At 33.9% G+C, this 21,724-nt stretch overlaps 1 protein-coding gene across 4 annotated transcripts; it reads right to left on the bottom strand.

The window, feature by feature from the left end:
* Nucleotides 1–5,384: 5,384 nt before the first annotated feature.
* On the bottom strand, nucleotides 5,385–21,340 carry CID4 (CTC-interacting domain 4). 4 transcript variants are annotated; one of them, XM_028240906.2, is made up of 15 exons: nucleotides 21,135–21,340; nucleotides 18,385–18,546; nucleotides 18,155–18,316; nucleotides 17,866–18,002; nucleotides 17,423–17,613; nucleotides 14,834–15,011; nucleotides 14,495–14,731; nucleotides 13,569–13,693; nucleotides 13,364–13,436; nucleotides 13,206–13,239; nucleotides 10,840–11,156; nucleotides 10,503–10,640; nucleotides 6,755–6,847; nucleotides 6,573–6,644; nucleotides 5,385–5,933 (listed from the first exon to the last, which is right to left on the bottom strand). In XM_028240906.2, the coding sequence occupies exons 2-15, from the start codon at nucleotides 18,521–18,523 to the stop codon at nucleotides 5,904–5,906; spliced, it is 1,926 nt and encodes a 641-aa protein (XP_028096707.2). In that variant the 5' UTR covers nucleotides 18,524–18,546; nucleotides 21,135–21,340; the 3' UTR covers nucleotides 5,385–5,903. The 4 variants fall into 4 exon arrangements, with proteins under 4 accessions (XP_028096707.2, XP_028096708.2, XP_028096709.2 ...); XM_028240907.2 differs by having other exon boundaries at nucleotides 18,385–18,543; nucleotides 21,135–21,317; XM_028240908.2 differs by lacking the exon at nucleotides 18,155–18,316 and having other exon boundaries at nucleotides 21,135–21,286.
* Nucleotides 21,341–21,724: the final 384 nt, after the last annotated feature.

The following is a 21,724-nucleotide window of genomic DNA, read 5'->3' as shown; positions in this document are numbered from 1 at the left end:
CATAAAATCAGATCAGATGACCACGCTCTTACATAAAGTTACTTTCATGCCTTTTTTATGCAATTTATTGAGCTGTTCATACTTTTTTTTTTATTTTTATTTTTAATTTATATCAAATTATTTAGTACAATTTTTGTTTATAACTGACAATACAACAAAAAAATAAATTTAAATTGATTATTTCAAAACCAAGAAAATGATACTTATAGATTCTAATTATCAACATTTAACTTGAAAAAAAGTTGTACAAAAGAAAACCGCATTGATTCATAATTTCGAACTCATCACATTCACATTATTTTGGCTTCGTTTGGGAAGTCGTGGTTTGGGCTTTTTTGGCTATTTTAGTCACAAAAAATAAAATAGGTTATTTTAGTCATAACAAACAAAACATCACATCCAATCCATAATCATTACATTCTTCTCTCACAAAAAAACTCAAAAAAGCCAAAAAGCGAAAAAGCTCTTTCCAAACCAAGCTTTTAAGCCCAGGCTAAAATAACCAAAAAAGTCAAAAAGTCAAAAAACCAACCCACTTCCCAAACGGAGGCTTTGGGTGGTGTTTACTCCCTCAGGAATTTTTAAAAAATACAACTAATTACATATGTTTAGTATAATTATACTAAAAATATAAAATTGTTTGCATGAATTCCACATCTCAAACACAAACCAAACAAAACACTCGATTGGAAAGTTGGGTTGGGAAGAATTGGGGTTAAAATATCTATAAAAAGATAAAATAGACCTTTTAATTTCGAATTAAAAAATGTCATATTTAAATTATAATTATTTTATTTTTTTCTTCACAAAAGTCAAAAAAATTTAAAAATCTACCATAAATAAAACTTTTTAACTCTAAATTAAAATAATCAAAAAATTAAAAAAACCAATTCACATTACAAACCAAACCAAAATGACCTCTTGTCAAAATAATCGAAAACTAAAGGGTGCTGATACATCCCGTCAACTCATTTAAAACATAGATACCGACTAGGAATCTTATATCTTACTTAAATGAATTACAATATTCAACATCTTGTTCTACATGGTGCATGTTTGGAAGCCAACTTATAGATATTCTATAACTAAAAAATAAAGGTAAATTACACTGCCGCCCTTGAAATTTCTATTTGATACAGATCTCTTTATATTTGAAAAATATTTGGTTTAATTTTAGGAGAGTAGTTTTTAAAAATTGTTTTGAGGAGAGAGTTTAAAATTTTTTTTAGTAGTTTGTTTGGTTGTGTATTTTGAAAGTGATTTTGGAGTTTAGAATGATTTGATATTTTGTTATAATTGAATAGATGTGTGTAAGAGAAAAAGTGATTGAGAATAAAAGAAGAGAGAGAAAAAGTGATTAATTGATGTGTAAGTGAAAAAAAGTGATTTTAGAAATTGTTTTAGAAAAATTACAAACCAAACAAGTTTTTTAGAAAATTTTTCCCAAAATCACTCTACAAAACCAAACCAAACATACCTATTATTTTTCTTTTTGAGATTTATAATCTGATTATAAATTGCTCCATAAATTCCTGCTGTCATGTCCTTAATTTTTCTAAATGACAATTTTGCCCTTTTTCCTATCATTTTTCTTCCTATCATCATGACTATATTTTATAATTTTTTACCATTAAATTCTATGTGACCATATTTTTATTGAATGACAATATACAAATATAAAATTTTATATAGAATTTTCAAGCACAATGATATAGCTTAATGGTGATCTTTCACTTTAAAACAAAACATCTAAAAATATGATTTATATTTACAACAATATCACTATTCCAACATTTTTATGATTTTTTAATATAAATTTTTGTATATTAACATAATTTTTCATTTTTATTTCCACAATTATATCTACATTAGATCAATTTAATCTAAATACATTTAAAAATATAAAATCTATACAAAAATCTTTAAAAAAAAAATAAATCATTGAATACAACAAAATAAGATAATGTATTGAATTTTTTGTATTTTTTTTTTTTTTGTATTTGGTGAATTTAAAAAAAAAATCACAAAATATTATACTTTTTAAGTATATCTAGATAAGGTGTATCTAAAAAATAATTAAAAAAAAACTCTTAAAATATTAAAAAATAATACATATCATATGGATTAAATTATAAAAATGATTATTATTTTCCTTGAAATGACATGAATAAAATATCTATATTATTTTATATGTATAAAGGCTAAGGACAAATATGTCATTTTAATCTGACAGTGGGTAGGTGTAAATTTTCAAATGTGAGTGGGGATCTGTATTAAACAAAAATCTCAAGGTATCAGTGTAATTTACCCAAAAATTTTATATTAATCAATCAAAATACAAACACAACAACTTGTGTTTGTTTTCTTAAACAATACTATAGATCCACAATTTAGGTTCTCAAATTCATGGATTCTATTCGATTAAATGTATGACAAATAAAAAATTAACACATATCATATAAATTAAATTATAAAAATATATTAGCAGTGGCGGTGCTAGAAATTTAATGTAGAGGAGGCACATATTAATCACAATATTGAATTTTTCCCCCCATAACAAGTAACAACGAGATATTATTAAATTTATATAGTTTTATTTTTATTTTTGTTACAATTATCCTGAGATTTATATTAACATGACTTATAAATCTACAATCAATAACTAAATTTTATTAACCAAATAATCAATAAATTCAATCCTATCAACTCAAAAAAAAGTGCCCCACAATGAAGAGAATTAAGCAACTAAACAAATCTCATAATAAGAAATGAATTATCAATTGATTCAATTCTTATCTTGACCTATCAATTAAAAGTGTATAAGAATAATCAAAATATTAAAATAGAAAAAATTTAAATTTTAAAAAATACAAAAAATTTTACATAATTTAAGGAGGGTCACTATTAAATTTTATAAAGGATAAATAATACATAATTTTTATTTGTATAGGTAACGGTATAACGACACGAGACCCACCGAAGCTCTAAGTGGCTGCGGCTCGGCATATTAGAAATTTCAAACATGGTCCTTTTTTTTCTTTTTTTTTTAACCCAGAAAACAAAACAATGTGACATTCTTTACTCTTTCTTGTCAATATTGAATATTATTTGTCCAAAGTAAAGATTTTGATAATTTAGACTTATTATGAATCTGCTATTTTAGATAAGGTTCATCAAAAATAATAATAATTAATCAAAAAAAGGACTGTATTACTTTTTAAGTGAAAGATACAAATGATATTTTTCTATGTTTAAAACAAAAAAAGTTTTGTTAATGACTGATAAAGACTTATGAAGCAAAATACACAACGAATGTAGTTCTAGAGAACCCTTAAGCTTGCTTCGTAGATTATACTCGTTACTATGGAACCTTGGGTTTATCACTTCGTTTTTTGGTTCTTGGGCAAGCAATGCCAAACTCCAAAGCTAAGCAATCAACGTCGCAACACAATCAAAATGAAGGAGTGATGCTTTGGTTTTTCTATTTTGTGAAGGGGCCGAGCCCTTTATAAATCGAGCGAAAAAGACCTTCATTTATCTTTTAGAGCAAAACTCAACTAGGCTCCCGCTCGAGAGGCATCCCCCCTCACGGCAGGGTTCCAAACCTCACCTCGCTCTTGTGACTCCAACACTTGTTTCAATGATTCTAATTATTTTTGTATTTTTTTTTGTTGTCACTGAATTTTTTTAATATTTTAAATAAATTTTTTAATTTTTAGATACATTTAATATAAATACACTTAAAAGTATAATATTTGTGAAATAATCTTTAAAAAATTCACAAAATATTAAAAATACAACCAAAAAAAAAAACCAAAATTCAGTACATTTTTTTTATTTATATTTTTGTGTATTTGTTAATTTTTTAAAATATTTTTTCACAAATATTTTACTATTTAGATACATCTAAGTAAGGTGCATCTAAGAAAGCAGAAAAATTACTTAGAATTTCAAAAATATTCATTACCAAAAAAAAAAAAAAAAAAAAAACTCAATTTTCAAAAAATTGAAACCAAACACACTGAATATTTGACAAAAATCCCAATGTCTAAGCAGCATACCCCAGTCTCTACCATGCACGAGAAATAACCGCATCTAGTTCTCCAAACTGGAGGCAAATCTAATTATATCCTCTTTTATTTTTATAGTTTGGTGGCATGGTTTTTGGTCTTCATTTGGTTGGCTTTGTAATATAATATAAAACTCTAATGTATGCTTTCTTTTTGTCTATTTTAATTAAATTCTTATGTCTGCCAAAAAAACACTTCCCCTAATAAAAGTTGGTAGTTCAAGCTCGACATAGGATAGGTTACATGCCTAATTTTTGGCTTGGCATGTGAATTTCTTGGAAGTGTCTTTAGAAGAAGAAACTTTTTTCTGCAAATTTCATCATTTTTCAAATTCATGCCAGTGTTAAATACCTAGATTTTCAATATTTGATAAATGCCTTTAGAAGTGTAATTAGTACACAACCAAATATTAATTTACAACTAATCATCTAGCCTGTATCCAAACTATTTCTCAAAATGAAAGGAAGTAAACCTAGCTATTTAACCCAAACACTCGAATGATATCAACAAATAAACCCATTGCTAATCTAAACCAAAATTTTCCTCCTCCTTTCATGAATTTTTTCAAATATTCTTTTCTTTTTCTTTATGGAGGTGCAAGAAACATTCTAATATATATCCAACCTTAGGAAAATGGGAGGAAATGAGACTCAAAATCCAGACCTGGTGTCTGATAAAAGGGGCTTTTAACGCTAGGTTTGTTTGTTTATCTTTAATGGAACAAAAAAATCTCATTTTTTTTTTATTTTTTTTGATCAAGAGTTTCTAATCTAGAAGCAGCTAAAGACTGCAAATTAAAATAAAATAAAATAAAATAAGGGCCAAAAAATACATTTGCCAAACTAGGGTGAAATGGCTTTCCATATGTAGACAATCAAAAGAAGGAAATGAAAATAAACCTCAAACTTACTCCTAATCTGTTTGATTTCAAAGTAGGATTAAACCAAAAACTGAACCATAGCATACTCAATGAAAACCTCATTAGGTGAGGAGAGATCGCAACTACAAGTATAGTACCTATGAATCTTTTTTTTCTTTTTTCCTTTTTTTATGTAACTCAATATCCAACCCATTGAACCGACTAATCCGTAAGACCAATCCAACCTTCCCCTTGCATAGGTCCCAATTAAAGTCTGGGCAAAAATCCCATACGGAGTAATCCCAAAAAATTATTTGCACCTACAAGGTTTCAAACTTGAGATATTGGAAGGAGCACACCCCCACATCACAAGCCTTGACCATGAGGCCAACCTTTTCAGGATTAGTACCTGTGGATCGAAGTATCTTAAATCAAGCAAATGAATGCTCTGTAAATACGCACCATAAATTCACAACATTTCTATTGAAAGTTTGAGCTAACCTCATAAGAAGCCATTCCCAAGCAAGGCCACCGGCGTTAGCAAATGGCGTTAACCAAATCCATTGATACATCATAAAACACTTGGCATTTTCGGTGCCACCCTGGTCTTGTCGAAAAAACTAAACACACTTTGCAATGAGGTAAAAACCTTTGTATGCCTCTTGAGTTGAATCCAAATAACTTAAAAATCAAAATAAAAACAACACCCAAATGAAGAAAAAGGTACTGCATCTTTAAAAACATCAACAAATCAGAGAATTGTGAAGGTTACAAGGTTATTGAATTATATCTCATCAGAGAGAGAGAGAGAGAGAGAGAGAGATAGCCCTAGCACAAATAGTGCTTGAGAATTATGAAGTCTTTCATCAGCTGCTGGGCTCTTTCAACGGAAAATTAATTTTCCGAGTAGTCTGTCATTAGAAGCTTATTCGGTACAAGCACATCTGTGTTTCTGAATGCAGTCAACCAACTTCCTAAAATTCTCTTCCCTTGTATGGCATTTCCTGCAAATGCAAGGTACATAATTGCATGAATTTTCCAATTTGGTTCAATTGCAACAACTGGTGAAGCAAGAAATTTAACTTCGGGAGGGGCACATGCTAAACATGATCTTCATTCCCCCACCCCCCACCATAATCAACAACGATGAGATATTACAAAAGTTTCTAACAATATGCACAAAACCTAATCAACCCAAAAGTGCCTAATGGATACTTACTGATCAACAATTCTAAGAATAGTAATATATATTTTTCTCAACTAGCAATAAAATTCAAGTAAATTCCAAATCAGTTTGATAGAACAATTAGCAGATGCATATGTCAAAGGGGCACTACTGAAAAAATTAATAATTCAAGGGAGTAAGTTGTAGTTGCGTTTTTTAAATTTTAAAAATATTAGGGGTCCTTAAAATTTTTTATAGGGGTAATGAGAGTCTCTCTATGCACGTTACTCTCTATAGGGGTGCTTAAATAATTCTAGAGGAGACTGCAATTGCAAAGAGGTGGCAGCTATTTCAGGTTTCCTATAGAATGCTGGAGAAATTTCCACTGTAAACTGACCTACATTTGACTAATCTGACAAGAAATAACGAAAATTCTTAAAATCATGTAAAATCAAAGAATGCAATCTAATTTTCTTACAGGAGGGGGAGGGGGATATGTCGGCATGTAAAGGACTTGCCGAGGGTGACCAAGAATCATCTGCTGCCCATACTGCGATAAGAATGAATACAAAAAAAATTAATATCTAAGCTTTACATTTAATTTCCATAACACTACCAAACAATACATTATTCGAGAATATCCACAAAGCAATGGCTTACTTGAGGTCCATTTGGATGGAAGTATGCCTGTGGTGATTGCATTGGTGCAACCTGAGGATACATAACAGGCTGGTGCGCAAATGAGTGTCCAATCTGTGACCACCATACAATAAATCACCAATAATAAGCCACAGAACTTAATGCAATCATAAACCAACTTTTCAAACATCTCCTTACTCAGTAGAGAATATAATGTTTGCAGAGCAACTACTATCTTATTCATTGAGACCACAAAAAAATGAAAAATAAAAAAATATATAAAACTATCTAATTCAACAAGTACCATGGCGTCCCAAGTATGTTCCTTTTACAATATCTAAACAAATGTGCATGAAGCAATATAATATTGATCCACAGAATTTAGACAGGCCTAAAATTGTAGAAATTTATATAAAACCATAATAACCTCGACTCCCAGATGGCTATTAGCCACCAAATTCTCAAAACACAGTCAATGAGGAAGTTCAAGAATTTCAACCAACAAATAAAGTACAAGAGGAAGTAAGATATTAAAAATCATGCCATGAAGAAATTTAATGTATAAAGAGAAATAGAGAATTGTATTATTGATTGATTGGATATTGATATATATTACAATGATTCATGATTCCTATATATAGAAGAGGGTGAGTGTGTAGTAGGTAAGGAGTAGGTGAAGTGGAGGTGGTAGTGGTGTAGTGGGTTAGGTTTAGTGGAGTAGGTGAGGTGGTAGTGGTGTAGTGGGTTAGGTTTAGTGGAGTAGGTTTAAGTGGGTGAAGTAGGTGGAGAGTAGGTGGATTTTAATAGCCCCCGCAAACTTAAGGGGGATAGGAACTAACCAACTTGAGTTTGGAGAGAGTAACAAAACAAGAAAATACATAAAAATAAAAGAGGATAAGAGACACTGTATGGTCGTGTCAGACCATTGGTGAAGACACTGGATGGTGGTGTCATAACGTTGTTGAGGACACTGTATGGGGGTGTCATAACCATGTAGAGGACACTGTATGGTGGTGTCATAACGGTGTAGAGGGCACTGGATGGCGGTGTCAGACCGATGTAGAAGACAGTTTATGGGGTCATGTCGGACCGTTGTAGCAGACAATGTTGTGACAGTTGTTGTGACAGTTTACAGAGTCTTGCTGGACCCTTGTAGAAACTAACCGGAATCAATGTCGGGACAGTTTACAGAGTCTTGTCGGACCCTTGTAAAAACTAACCGGAATCAATGTCGGGACAGTTTACAAAGTCTTGTCGGACCCATAAAGGAGCTAACCGAAATTAATGTCGGGACAGTTTACAGAGTCTTGTCGGACCCATAAAGGAGCTAACCGGAATCAATGTCGGGACAGTTTACAGAGTCTTGTCGGACCCCTAAAAAGTCGCACCCTCAAAAGGCGTGCCCAATCTTTCAAAAGGCGTGCCATCAAAAGGCGTGCCCAATCCATAAAAAGGCGTGCCATCAAAAAGGCTAGCCCAAGTCATAAAAAGATGCGCTAGACATGATTGCGAGACGCGTCACCACATTGGCTTGCGCGCCCGTTTTGTCGTCTGTCGTCAAGTGGCGCGCGATACGCGTGGCTGCCTCGGCTATTTAACCAAGACGGAGGCTGAGGCTGAGGCTGAGGCAGAAGCTGAGACAGAAAAACTGAGAGAAACCTCTGAAAAAGTCTTCCTTTGCTGAGAGAGAAACTCTGTAATACGCTGTAACACTCTGTTGCCCAGAAAATGACTTCGTCTTCCCGTGGACTGCTTACTCTCTTTCCCGACCTCAATGAGTCAACAAGAGAGAGAACTGGTGCGGTGGCCAGTGAACCTCAACCAAACACCTCTGTGTTTGCTCCGTTGAACTTTCCGATGCGGTCGGTGGAGCAAAAAATGGCGGTGCAAACTGATATTGAGGCCAATCAGTATACTCTGAAGTCATGTGTGGAGACCATGACGGCGGTCACAAACTTGTCGCACCGGTTGCAGAGCAAGACAAATGAGGTGCAACAGTTAAACTCCCAGCTGGCTCTGCTCCAACGCATGTATAAGGATGCGCGAGCAGAGATAAGTGTGCTAAAGGCAGAAAACAAGGAGCTGAAGCGGAAGGCAACTGTTATGTTCCGATTTGGAGGAGCAGGGTGGAGTGATCATGCCCAGTGGAGTGGGAAACACGGAGGCAACACCGTCAAGGGCCGCCCAGGACGGAGGCAAGAAGAAGAGACCTGCAGCAGAGTAGAGAAGAAAAATCCCACTGTGGGTGTTGGGTGTGTTATGGTGGTTTTTTTTTTTTTTTTTTTTTCGTGTAAAATTATGATCGTGGTTGATCCTGACATGAATAAAATAAGTGTGTTTGGCAAACTCGAATGGTAGGTGTGGTAAGGCAGAAAAATCAACTGGAATGAATTTTTTTTTTTTTTTTTTTTTGTGTAATAATAATAATAATAATAATAATAATAATAATAATAATAATAATATTAATATGGAAATCATGGAGTGGGCGGTGGTACAAAAATATTGTGTAGAAAAAGAGGGAGATGGTGGAAAAGAGAGGCCACTCATGTTATTAAAATAAATTAAGGAACTAAAAAAAAGTGGCATTGGTTGGCGAAATAAATATATATGAAAAAAGGAAAAGGATGAGAGCATTGGCGGAGGGACAGGCCCATGTGGCTGGCATGAAGTTGGGTCCATTGTGTTTTCATCATAAGAAGTGAGTGGGTGATAAAATAAAAGAAAAGAAAATAAAATAAAAAGAAAGTTGGGTAGATAAACCACTTCCCACTAGGCAAGCTGATGATGCTGCCATCTACAGTATTATCACCTGGAACAAGGTGCACAATAAAGAAGTAGATTATGAAGAAGAAATAGCTTGAATCAGATGATTTGTTAACTGTGGCGGTGGATAAGGGCAAATATGAAATGGGTGGGGGGTGTGGAGTAGCGCAGAGGAAAACTGGGAGTGAAGGAGAGAGAAAGTTCTGCAGAGTTTTAATGGTACTACAATGCCAAATACCGAGCAAACTTTCCGCCTAAATTGGGCAACCTTCAGCGCAGGTGCGGCGCCGCCAGCGGGCAGCGAAGGCAAGGTTGCCGGCCGGCTGCCCGCCGGTGAGAAAACAAAATACGGGCCTAAATCTTATGGCTCTGATACCATGAAGAAATTTAATGTATAAAGAGAAATAGAGAATTGTATTATTGATTGATTGAATATTGATATATATTACAATGATTCATGATTCCTATATATAGAAGAGGGTGAGTGTGTAGTAGGTAAGGAGTAGGTGAAGTGGAGGTGGTAGTGGTGTAGTGGGTTAGGTTTAGTGGAGTAGGTGAGGTGGTAGTGGTGTAGTGGGTTAGGTTTAGTGGAGTAGGTTTAAGTGGGTGAAGTAGGTGGAGAGTAGGTGGATTTTAACATGCCACAGAATTCATTTCTGAGAGAGAGGGAGGATCATGAGCAAAAGAATCTTCATAATAAATAATAACAGGAAGAAGTAACAGCCACAAAAATAAAGAAATACATTGGCTTGTCTGTCATGTTGGCACCCTATGGTACCAAGATAAGAAATCAAAAAAATAAAATCCATTAAGGGCAAATGGTAATTCAGGGAGCGTGCAGTTATGAAGTGGGCATATATAACTTGTCAAATAACATGTTCAGCGAGGATCCAGTTATCAAGTAGGCATATAAAACTTGTCAAATAACATGTTGGCTATTGATCTGTACACTTGGAACTAAGGGAAACTGAGCAAGGAACACTTGTAATCAAATTGAATGACTTACCCCAAGGCCTACAATGCCATGCATATGAGGAGCAACATTAGTTTGAAGATAAAAGGAGCCATCAGACACTGGAGAAGCAGGCCTTAAAGGAGTTTGAGATGGGATGAAACTCTTTGCATTCGGATTGAGTTTGAATTCCTGAACAAGATTTTAACAAGAGCAAAAGTGCAGTATGATTAATCAGCAATGGATCAGTATGCACCTGATAATACTATACTAAATGGTTTACTCTTTACAATTAGGAGAGCACATGCATCTGCATGCAAATCTGATTTGAAATGGTTGAGGCTAAATGGTCTTCAATCAAGAAAAAGTGCACAAATTAAAATCATGGCACCTTAGCATGGGGGTTCAGAGTTGACTTTTCCGAAGACAATGAACTCATTGATGAGCTTGGTGATAAGACCTGAGCGCTAGAAGCTGAGGCAGCACCCCCACGCTCTGAAGCAGAACTACCAGGCCGTCCATGGGATCTAGCAGACTGTGTTGCTCCTTGTGGCTTCATGGGAGCTGCATCCTCTGTTAGTCCACTGGGAGAACTCATCTTTTCCCGATCCTTGGATGAGCCAAGGGATGTAGAAGTATATGATGTGGCATTCGCAGATAATCCCCCATCAGAGCCATCTTTCTTTGCCCTCAGTGATGGCTGCAAATCTGCGTAAAGCAATAGTTCTCCCATTCAAAAGAATAAATTTGACGTTGCGGGAACAACATTCATAGAAAAAGATTGTGCAGATGATGAGAAAATTATCCAATTTGCCAATTTACCCTTCATGTGTTTTTGGACTAAAGTGTTATCCAAACCCCATTATCGTTAGCTATAGAAAGATGTTTATACCCTCTATGTATCCTGCTTCTGATTCTTCTTTGCAAAAAACCTCAGAATTAGATGACTACATGGCCGCGATTTTTTAAAAAAAATGGAAACACCTATTTTTTAACCAAATTTCTAACTTTATAGATATATATATATAATATATATACATAACGTGCATATATACATATAGCAATCCACAGTTTATACATACAACAGTGAAATGTTATATCCAAAAGTAATCATTTCTGATATCTTTGATCAATTATCTATAAGGAATATGATATTACGAACAATGTAGCCTATACAATAACTACAATAGATAAATAGAAAAGTACTATCTGTGTCTCTTTATGATTGTAGCAAGATACAAAGGTAAAGTTCTATAAGATATCCATAACGCTAACTTTATTGTATGATACAATGTTGGTTAGCCAAGAAAAAATATGTTAAAAAATTAGAATATTTAAAAATGTGAATGTTAAGATGACTTGATGAGCAACTTTGCAAGAAAAGAATGTATAAGAAACAAATGTATATGCAGGAAGATAAAAGAAATTTAACAAGGATGTGAATTGAAGCCACCCTACTATATGAGAGCATATTTGAGATCCAGACTCAAATCAATAAAAAAGTATAACCCTCATTTGTTGGCAAATCAATTCTTTTACCTCTAGTCCTGTTTAATCTGCATACCTTTATTATATATAACAAAAAAACCCAGAAGGCATACATAAACCTTGGAACTCCAAAGCACGTAAACAACTAAAAAGTTGGATTACCTTCTAAGAGAAGACACCAACTCAAATCAAAGTACAACGCCTAAAATATGAAAACAATTACAATATGGCAACTAAAGGAAATGTAACTCAAAAATGATAAGCAATTCCAAATTAATAAATTGTTTCACATAGCAAAAAATGATTCACCTAATCCGAACTACATAAGATACAAGACGGATAACAACAATAACTGGCCAAATAGTCCTAATATGTAAAATTACTAAAAGAGCATCATAAGCTAAAGCAATTGCTATGGGCTCATTTTCTTTTTCTCATTGGTTTGGATTCCTCTTCCACAGAGAAACCCTTATGGCAGACCATCTATTACATTACATTCAATTCCTGCTAGATTATCAACATAAGTGACCTAATCCTTCCACCCAAGTGAGCAAATGCTCTTTTGATCTTCCAATTGGCAATTTCCTATGTAACATGGACTCAGGTGTGGGTGTGGGTCCAAGGATCAGACCTTCCTAAACCCTAAATCTTAGGATATAAGGATAGTATCCCAAGGTTGAACATTTATAAATATAATACAGACTGTATAATATTTTGACCTAAGATGTTGTAATTTATTTAGCAATGCACTTAAATGGGACTTCAGGGAAAAAGAGGGTTTCTATCTCTCATCCATGTGAGAGTCTAGAAATTTCTATTAATGTCAATTTGAGCCTTCTCTTTTCACACGTTGTACATCTTATGAAGTCTAAGAAGTTGCACTCTTGTGCTCTCGCTCCCACTCTCATTCTCTGCGTTTTGAGCACTTATCTCAGTAACTTTAATCCTATGACGAACACCAAAATGACAGGCGGAGTCATAGACAATCAGACTTTCTAATGCTGGGCACTAACCATCAACTACAGATTAAAAAGATCTATCAATAAGCTTACTGCACAGCAAACCGTAATCATTATTTCATCCAATTGACCTAATCTTAGACTCAATTCATCTACAGAGTGATGAACTACGTATAAAAAATAAATAAAAAATAAAAAAACAGATGAATCTCATTAGAATTATTTAAGGCTGTAATTAGCCTGTAATTACAGTGGGCAGCTAAAATACAATGCAAAGTTCACAGAAATCTGGATGAAAAAGTTCACTCACCCTCAGATTTTGATGTTTGTGCCTCCTCAGCTAACTGCATCGATATTACCAAAATATGATTGTTAGAAAGTATCATAAGCAACAAAACCAAAAATCAATTAAACGAAATCCCTCTAAATTTACACAGGACAAGTAATAGCAATCAAATCTTAACTCACCATTTGCTTTTCTACAAACTCCTTAACGTAATTATTTCCTGCATACTGTGCACTGAACTGATTCTCCTGAATCCTAAAATTCAGGATGTGGAATTAGACATAAAACAAAGATAAGCCTCTTTTAGTTCTAATGACAATGTAAGTAGTTCCTTTATCCTAATATAAAAAAGTAATTAACATTTAATCAGCGAAAATAACAAGAAACCTGATTTCACTATCTAAAGCTGAACTTTTAGAGAGAGATTCAGATGACAGCTGTCCAGAATGATCATTAGAATCAGAGCAGTGTACATCCCTTGCAGTGTTTGATAGAGAAGATTGTATTTCATCCTGCATACCAAAAAATATGAAGAAAAGCACATATCATTAAAATTAGAAGATGCTCAGTTATTCCTCTACAGAAAAAAAGACAAATGGACGACAAAAAGTTTGTCACTTGTAGTCGTATCCCAATCACATAACAGCCGGGAGTTAAAAAAAACATGTGCAAAAAAATTCTAGTCGAGCAGACTCTTACATTTGCCATTAACTATTTAGGCCATGATATGATTTCAATAAATATTTTTCACGGTCATTATTTCATTTCAACTTGATTTACCAGGGTTGAAAAAGGTTGCCCAACTTTTAGCATCCTAGATGCTATTCTCACACACCATTGACAAGTTGGGAAAATTGGTTACTTGCTTCCCAATTGGCACTGCATGTGCAGAAAGGTCTAGTCAGTGGATCATTTTGCTTCTGCAATGTGAGGTGGTTACACATTTCTTCACTATGCTCTTCTCTATTTTTGGAGTTCTGTGGGTTATGCTGAAGTCAGTTATATAGTTATACGTGTGTTGCGCAGATGGGTGCTGCTAGGGTAGTGGCTTCATTGTGTTTGATGCAGTGTGTATGAAGGGAGAGGAATAGGCACACTTTTAAGTAGTGTACAGAGATTGCTCCCCTTTTGGCGCCGTTTGTGGATTTAACTTCACTTATATCATATCATATATATATATAAGATAGAAAGAAAGAAATCATTTTACTTGGCTTGATACATAAAACAACTGACCTACACAGTAACCTGAATCCCTACAGCCATGAATGATAATAACAAGTCCACAAAAAGATAACAAATGGTTAAGAGATTACCATAGATGAAGAACAAGATGACATTTGAGCTCCATCATTACTTTTCCCACTGGTCAAGTTAGCCAACGGCCTGCCAACAACAGAACCAGAGGCACCACCAAAGGTTTCACTATTACATGAATCCAATAATGCGTCCTCATCTTCATCATATCCACTGTCGTCAACCCCCCTAAAGACCGATGAGAATCTCGTTTCCTCGTCAATATCAAATTTTTCATGAAGGTGAATCCCTCGTTCCTATCATATAAAAGAAATGTGATGTAAGAAATTTGAGGAGAAATTTTTGAAGGAGGCAGATAAGGAGATAAAGGGTTCATATAAATTGAGATCAGTCATCACCTCTGCTAAATGTATATCTTGGGTTTCCTCACCCTCAATTTCTCCCGCTATTCTTGAAGCTTCCCTTTCCAACTCTCTCATCTGTGGACCCCTCTCAAGTTTTGTTGTATAAATTTCCTCGTCAAAGGTGCTTTTCACTCCAAATAATGTTTCATTTACTTCAAATTGATTCCAGGACCTATGATTATAAAAGTGCATCCATCAAAGCAATATAAAATGAATGAACTTCAATGACATTATAATAAAACTGGAACAGAAATATACATAAAAACTACAGGAAACCCTTATACAAAAAATAAAAATAAAAAACTGTCAAGAGAAGGATTTAAAGCAATCCCCTGTCAAATAACACTACGTATCAACTTTTGTCAAATCAAGGCAGATAATTCTTTTCTCAACAAATTAAACCTCATCTATTTTTTCATTTTTTCTTGTTAATCTCCTGGATTACGTTCATAGCACCTGTGAGTCTGACTTAAATCTCTATGACTAGAATCATGGAAGAGAATAAATGTTGAGATCAAAATATTTAGTGAAAAAGCAATGAGGTGGAGGTTTAAGGTAAGGGTGAAAGGGTCACTCCCACAACATATCAAATGGAGCTGCATGTAGGCTGGGTTTAGTTACAATTAAAACTTCTAATAACTACTGATCTAAAGCTATTTCTAATGAGCTAGTATGACAGAAGTTTTTTTTAAATGGTAAATTGAATATAAAATGGATTTCAGACTCTTAACATTATAAAATGGATTTCAGACTCTAGTATGCTATTAAGCTAGACAAGGTCTATCTAAGAAACTATAGCAAACAAGGTTTTAAAAAGCGGCCGCAACCGTTACGTAACGGTTTGGTGGTTACCGCCACCTGTTATGGCCGCTTTTGCAGTGTGACTGAGATTCACAGGTGTGTCGGCCGTAGCGGCTGCCGTAACAGTCGTAATGGCGCCGTAACAGTTGTAATGGCCTATTACGCACCGTTACGTAACGGTTCCAAACTGTTTCTTTTGAAAAAACACAAAAAAAAAAAAACTGAAAATGGGAGAAGAGGAATAGAGAGAAGAGGGAAGATAAAGAGAGAAAATGGAGGAGCAAGCGAGAGATGGAGAGAGAGGGAAGATGAAGAACATGTTATTGATTTGTTGAAACTGTAAGACTTATGCTATTCTATTCAGCTGCTATCACTCAACCATTTTGTTTGTGTGACTATCTATATATTGTTTGAAAATAATAATAATAATAATAATAGTAGTAAGTGTGGTCATTATCTATTTGGCTTGGTTAAAATATATATATACATATATTTAGGCTCTTATTTATTCTCTTACTTTTGTCTCTGTTTATCTTATATACAATAGTTAGTGATTGATTTTTTGAATAATATAAAGTCATTAATTATTAAAATAAAATGTAAAAGACTCAGTTTATAGTGATTTAAAAATATAAAATATATTGGATACCACTTAAAAATTTACAAAAATTGATCAATATTTATTTTAAACCCAATAAATATGATCATGGAAAAAAAACATGCGTATCGGTAAATTTTTTTTAAATTGTGTGAAAAATAAAAAAATTCACTATTTCAGTTACCGCAACCGCGCTACCGCCACCGTTACAGCGGCCGCAACCACTTTTCAGAACCTTGATAGCAAGTGATAATTGAGCAATGATTGAATACATGAAACAAGTAACAAAAATCAACTTGATCTCGATGTCAGAGATATCAACCATAAAAGCAAATTTCCTGCTCTATTTTGGATTTCAACAAGTATGTTATTTATCATATGGAAAGAGATCTACATACCATATCTTAAAGCACCATCTAATATGAATCGTAGAGAGGTAAAATGCCTGGTGCTAAGAACACAAAAAAAGGATTTCACTAGGCATACTTATGTGATCAAATATATACCTGATGGAGAAGTTAGTAATGATATAATATAACATTGGAAAAGACGCAACTGAAATATATTCACATGCTTTTTATTTTTCATAAGTATAAGATTATATTGAAGCAGCACGAAGGGGGTGTAAGCTGTAGGCTGTAAACACAAGTGTATAAACTATACATCAAAAACCTTACTCATAGGCCTCTACAAATCCAAAAATTGGTTCAACAACAGATTAACCGAGTCCAAACACCAACTATACCAAAAAAACAGGATCAAGAAGCTTCTAGATTTCAGATTTTTGAAAAGGAGAAGAAAGAATTTTGTGTTTGGAAAGGAATAGGGCTATAATGTGGCTTAATATCTGAAAAGGCAGATTGCAGGATTTCTCGAATAAGTTGCAAGAAATCTCTAAACCACTATTTAGAGCTTTTTGTTTAAGCTTGATTCAGTGGTATTTCTCCTAAACTAAATTCCATCAAATAGAAGAATTACATAGATATTTATAGGCCGTTGCCAGTTGGTTTTTCTTAATTCTAGAAAGACAATGATTAAAGATTAGGAAACTTTAAACTCATTAACCAATAGCATATTCAAGATATATACAAAACCACATATAATTTCCTAATAATATGATCCATGAAAAACCCCTACAGAATATTTACCCAAGAGATCATAAAAATAAAAAATAAAAAACCAACCTATTCCAAGTGCCATCAAATATATTCTCCAAATCAGGACATTGAGGATCATCTTCATCAGGGACCCAGCGTTCCAACTCCCTCTCTACGTCGCCATGACGAGATTGTGATATAGAAGAGTCTAGCATGATGTCCTGCTGTTTTACATGTTGGAGATCATTTGCAAAACCATCCCTGGTTACAGACACACCCTGGTCCAAGTGAAAACACAAATAGATCATTATATATCTAATCGACAGATACGGCCACTTCATCCAACAAACACGTTACAAGTACAAAATGCTGCAAACATCAGAATACTATCCTTTGGCTATCTTTACCTTTCTAAAGTATCCCTACAATCATTGGTCTCAAATACTTAAAAATTAAAATTAATTTTACCAAGCGAAATCCAGCACTGGAGTAATGAAGTTAAAAAACATGGAAAGAGAACACAGCAGAACCTTTGCAATAATTTGTATGAGTTCTTTAGCCGGTATTATCAAAGTCCTTGAAGGAGCCTTGCTCATGGAATCTGCAATAGACTTCTGTCCACGTGAAGAACCAGGCCTTATTGAGCGGGCCATCTTCAAAATAATTCCTGCAAATGACAACCAAGTTAATGTTGAGAGGAAAATGTCTATATACCAAACTGCATTTAATGGTTTGCTAAGAAAAGGTAAGGAACCAACTTCAACAACACGTAGGACAAATGCATTATTTTCAGAAAAATTCCAAACTTTCAGTACATACCAAAATCTTTTTCAGCATTTGTCGCGTGAAATATTCCAGAAAATAAAGATCCATCTTTAACTTGGACTTCAACATTTTGACCAATTAGACAGGTCGTTATATATACCAATCGGTCACGTGAAAGACTTTCATAACCTCCACCTTTACTGCCAGTTGATAGACCTGTTCCTTCTAAAGTTAGACCAAAGAATGTAACACAACAATAGCCAATCTAGCTCAACTATTCTCACCTGCACTGTTCTGTCTGCTCAGGTTTGTTTTTCCAGATTGCGACTTATGCTCTGGCCTACTCACACTTTCTCTGTCACCCCTCCGACGGCCATACCCATTAACTGAAGATCTGGGCTGTACTACTTGTTGCAAATTCATTCCTAAAAGTGAGCTTTAATCTACTGAAAATAAAAGTTAAGATCAGTTTACTCAATCATATGCCAAAAAAAAAAAAAGGAAGAATATTATAATTAATCAACCTTTTAAAAAGCAAGTAAGGGATTGTTTTGATAGTCTGAAAAATGGACCACATTGGATCCACTTCCTTTAAATTATCTGGTCTTTTGAAAAAACACCCCTTCTTGGTTTGTTTTTAACCAAGTTTATGGCACTAAACTCAAACAATGGTGATGGGGCACACCTTTATAACATGAGTCTCACATATCAAGGAGGCCCATATATCAACTAAACTCAACAGTCTTCATTCAAGACATCTAAAATTACAATTCTAATACAGGGCTCCGATGTAGAAAATGAGTAATATGAGATGGTTCAACAAAGTTCTATTCTATGTATATACATATACATACACATATCTATAGGGTACAACCGCACCAAGCTAAACCAAAGTGGAATAGACTAGAACATTGAGGCCAACATTGCGCTCAATAGTACAGACTCAAACCCCCTAATGCCAAACCCTACGTCCATTACTTGACTCTTTATGTTAACCACGGATAAGTTAGTTATTGTGGTCTTCTCACTGCTTTCTATACCACTCTCCCTCATAGCATGTAAGAGGCAAAAGGTAATGAGTTAACAACTATGCTTTTGGTAACAATTTTTATTGTTTTTCTGTTTATTTTTCACAAATTGTGTCTCGCTTTTTTTAAAACAAGTTCTTATTCCCTCCACAAACACACACGCCCCCCCCCCCCCCAAAAAAAAAAAAAAAAAACAACTTCGAACATCCTCCCACCTGACAGCCACCACATCCGGTAACACAGCAAACATATTTTTTTTAGGGTTAATTACCAAAAACACATAACCTCCTTTAGGTTTAAAAATCTACACATTGGCAAGTCTCAAGACCAAATTTCCATCTTCAAAAAATTCCAGGGCCGCTTCAATTGAAACTAGATGGTGCCAAAGCCACGTGAAAACCATGGGAGAAAGCTTCCTCTAGTAAGGATGGCTGTTAGGTTTGTTTTTGAAGCTGGTTGGTGTTGTCAGGAATGGTGGAAATGGGTGTGTGCTTGTTGGGTTTGTTTTTAAATAAGAGGGAGGGAGGGAGGGAGGGAGGGAGGGAGGGAGGGAGGGGGGGGGGGGGGAAATGCTATTGAATAGTGTTGAAGGGGAAAAGAAGGAGAAAGAAAGAAGAACGATGAAAAGAGAGAGCAAAAATGGTATCTTGTATATTTCAATATTCACATGGGCTTAATTCTGTGCATGTTGCACACGCACTGTTAACCTTGACATCTGTTACTTTTGCGCTTCACACCACAAGGGGGTTATATTTCTAAAGCATAGGGGATAATGTGTTTTCACATTAAACTACAAAAAGGTAAGACACATTTAACCCTTTTTTTAAAAAAAGGTGTACCAAACATGTTTTTTCTATTTATCTTTATCAAAAATAAACCATTTTAGCAAAATGAAATTTCACTGAAAAAGGACAATAAAATTTTACTATTTCAAAACAAACAAAAATATCAATTAATGCCTAAATATTGCAAAACAGATTGCCAATTGCAAGAATTTGGTACAAGATTTCAAATTTAGGGTTTCAAATTGATGGTGCCAAAATGACAAAATTAAAACTCTCTATCCTAAAATGAAGAAATCTCACTATTTTTAAAACTAAAAATTTCATCCATCTTTACTTCAAGAATCAATTTTAACTCATTTTGCGTGTAGGTAAACTAATCAATTTTTTGCCAAGCAATAACTCATTATATATAGGTTGACCATGAGATGAATAGTACTTATCATGCTTTCATTTTGAAATATTTACTCTTAAACGTTTTAATAAGTTTCAGTTTTTGGGTTGTTGATGAAGATCTTGAATGAGAACCAAGTAGAACTGTATGTTTGTGGCTCCATGGCATCGTTTTGAGACTTTTCAAACTCGCAGGAGTTTTTCCACATTCAAATCGATCAGCTCCACAACATCATTGTTATGCAATGCAAACTCACCAACTCCAATCATCTATCTCAATAACTGGTAGTTGAGACTTTGTCAACCTAGTGATTTCTAATCCCTAAGATGGTTCTTAAGTTTATGCAATCAATGTTCTCCATAAAAAAATATTAATCTTGTGGAAATCAATGCTATTTTTTTATTTTACAGTTATATAAGTTCGATATGTATATTTTACAGCCAACAAATGAAAAATATACAACAAAATAAAAATAAAAAATAGGTAATGAAATATTCTATATCCTTAACATGCATCAACAATAATTCAAATCAAGCAAACTCCTATCGGAGAAGATGATACGGAAACACGTATATAGGATCGGAATCTCAAAATTTTCTATCTGAAACCAGAAAGAACAAGAACCTCCAATCTTTGGCTAAGTTCAGGAATGATTCCAAAACCAGATCATAAACATAACAAAAAAATAAAAATTTTCTACTCACTAATATCATTTTCTTCCGTTTTCTCGGCAACCAAACGGAATATTGTTGGAATCTTGAGATCTAAACAATACGACAGATACAGTCCGTAATGCTTTGAGATTAAAACTTCGAAGGAACAAGATTTACCTGCGATTGCGATTCTTCGAGGCGTCGATCGATAGCGATGGAGATCTAGGGTTTTAGAAACACACAAATCGGAGGAAATGAGTGCTTGTGCGCTTAGAAAGAGAGAGAGACACAAAGGACGGACCATTTGGAAATGTTTTAAAAACCGGATTGAACCGCCCGTTTCAAATGTTGACATTAATAAAACGGTTCGGTTCGGGTGAATTATAGAAAAGAAAACCCAAAAACTGTTTTTATAATTATTTTAAAAAATTAATAATTAATTATTTAGTTGTGTTATTATTCAAGTAGTTACAAGATAAATAATGATAAGTTTGGCGTAACACAAAAAATTCAAAAATTCAAAAAGTTACTATTCTATTTAAGTCACATCATCTTATTTAAATCACATCACCTCTCTATCACATCATTTCAAACCTAACTCATATTTTATAAAAAGTCAAAAAGTACACTTATTTAGATCATTCCAAACAACTCCTTACTTTGAATGTATTGTAATATGTTATTTGTCAAAATATCACGTAAATAATTTTTACTTGGTTAGTATGTATTAATTTTTTTGTATTTTTAAAACATTCATTGAAAAAAAA

Source organism: Camellia sinensis, chromosome 15, assembly GCF_055761805.1.
Source record: "Camellia sinensis isolate YWXY chromosome 15, ASM5576180v1, whole genome shotgun sequence".
In the NCBI taxonomy this organism is placed as follows: domain Eukaryota; kingdom Viridiplantae; phylum Streptophyta; class Magnoliopsida; order Ericales; family Theaceae; genus Camellia; species Camellia sinensis.
The sequence above is the reverse complement of the archived record's forward strand: the minus strand, read 5'-3'. Positions and strand labels throughout refer to the sequence as shown.

Bases quoted from the DNA above. Each gene is read 5' to 3' on its own strand.
- CID4 (XM_028240906.2), bottom strand. From the start codon at position 18,523: ATGAATTTGCAACAAGTAGTACAGCCCAGATCTTCAGTTAATGGGTAT. The intron at 10,641-10,839 runs GTGCCATGATTT...AATCTTGTTCAG, and splicing joins CTCTGAACCCCCATGCTAAG to GAATTCAAACTCAATCCGAA. The intron at 6,848-10,502 runs GTAAGTCATTCA...TGGTGGTCACAG, and splicing joins ATGGCATTGTAGGCCTTGGG to ATTGGACACTCATTTGCGCA.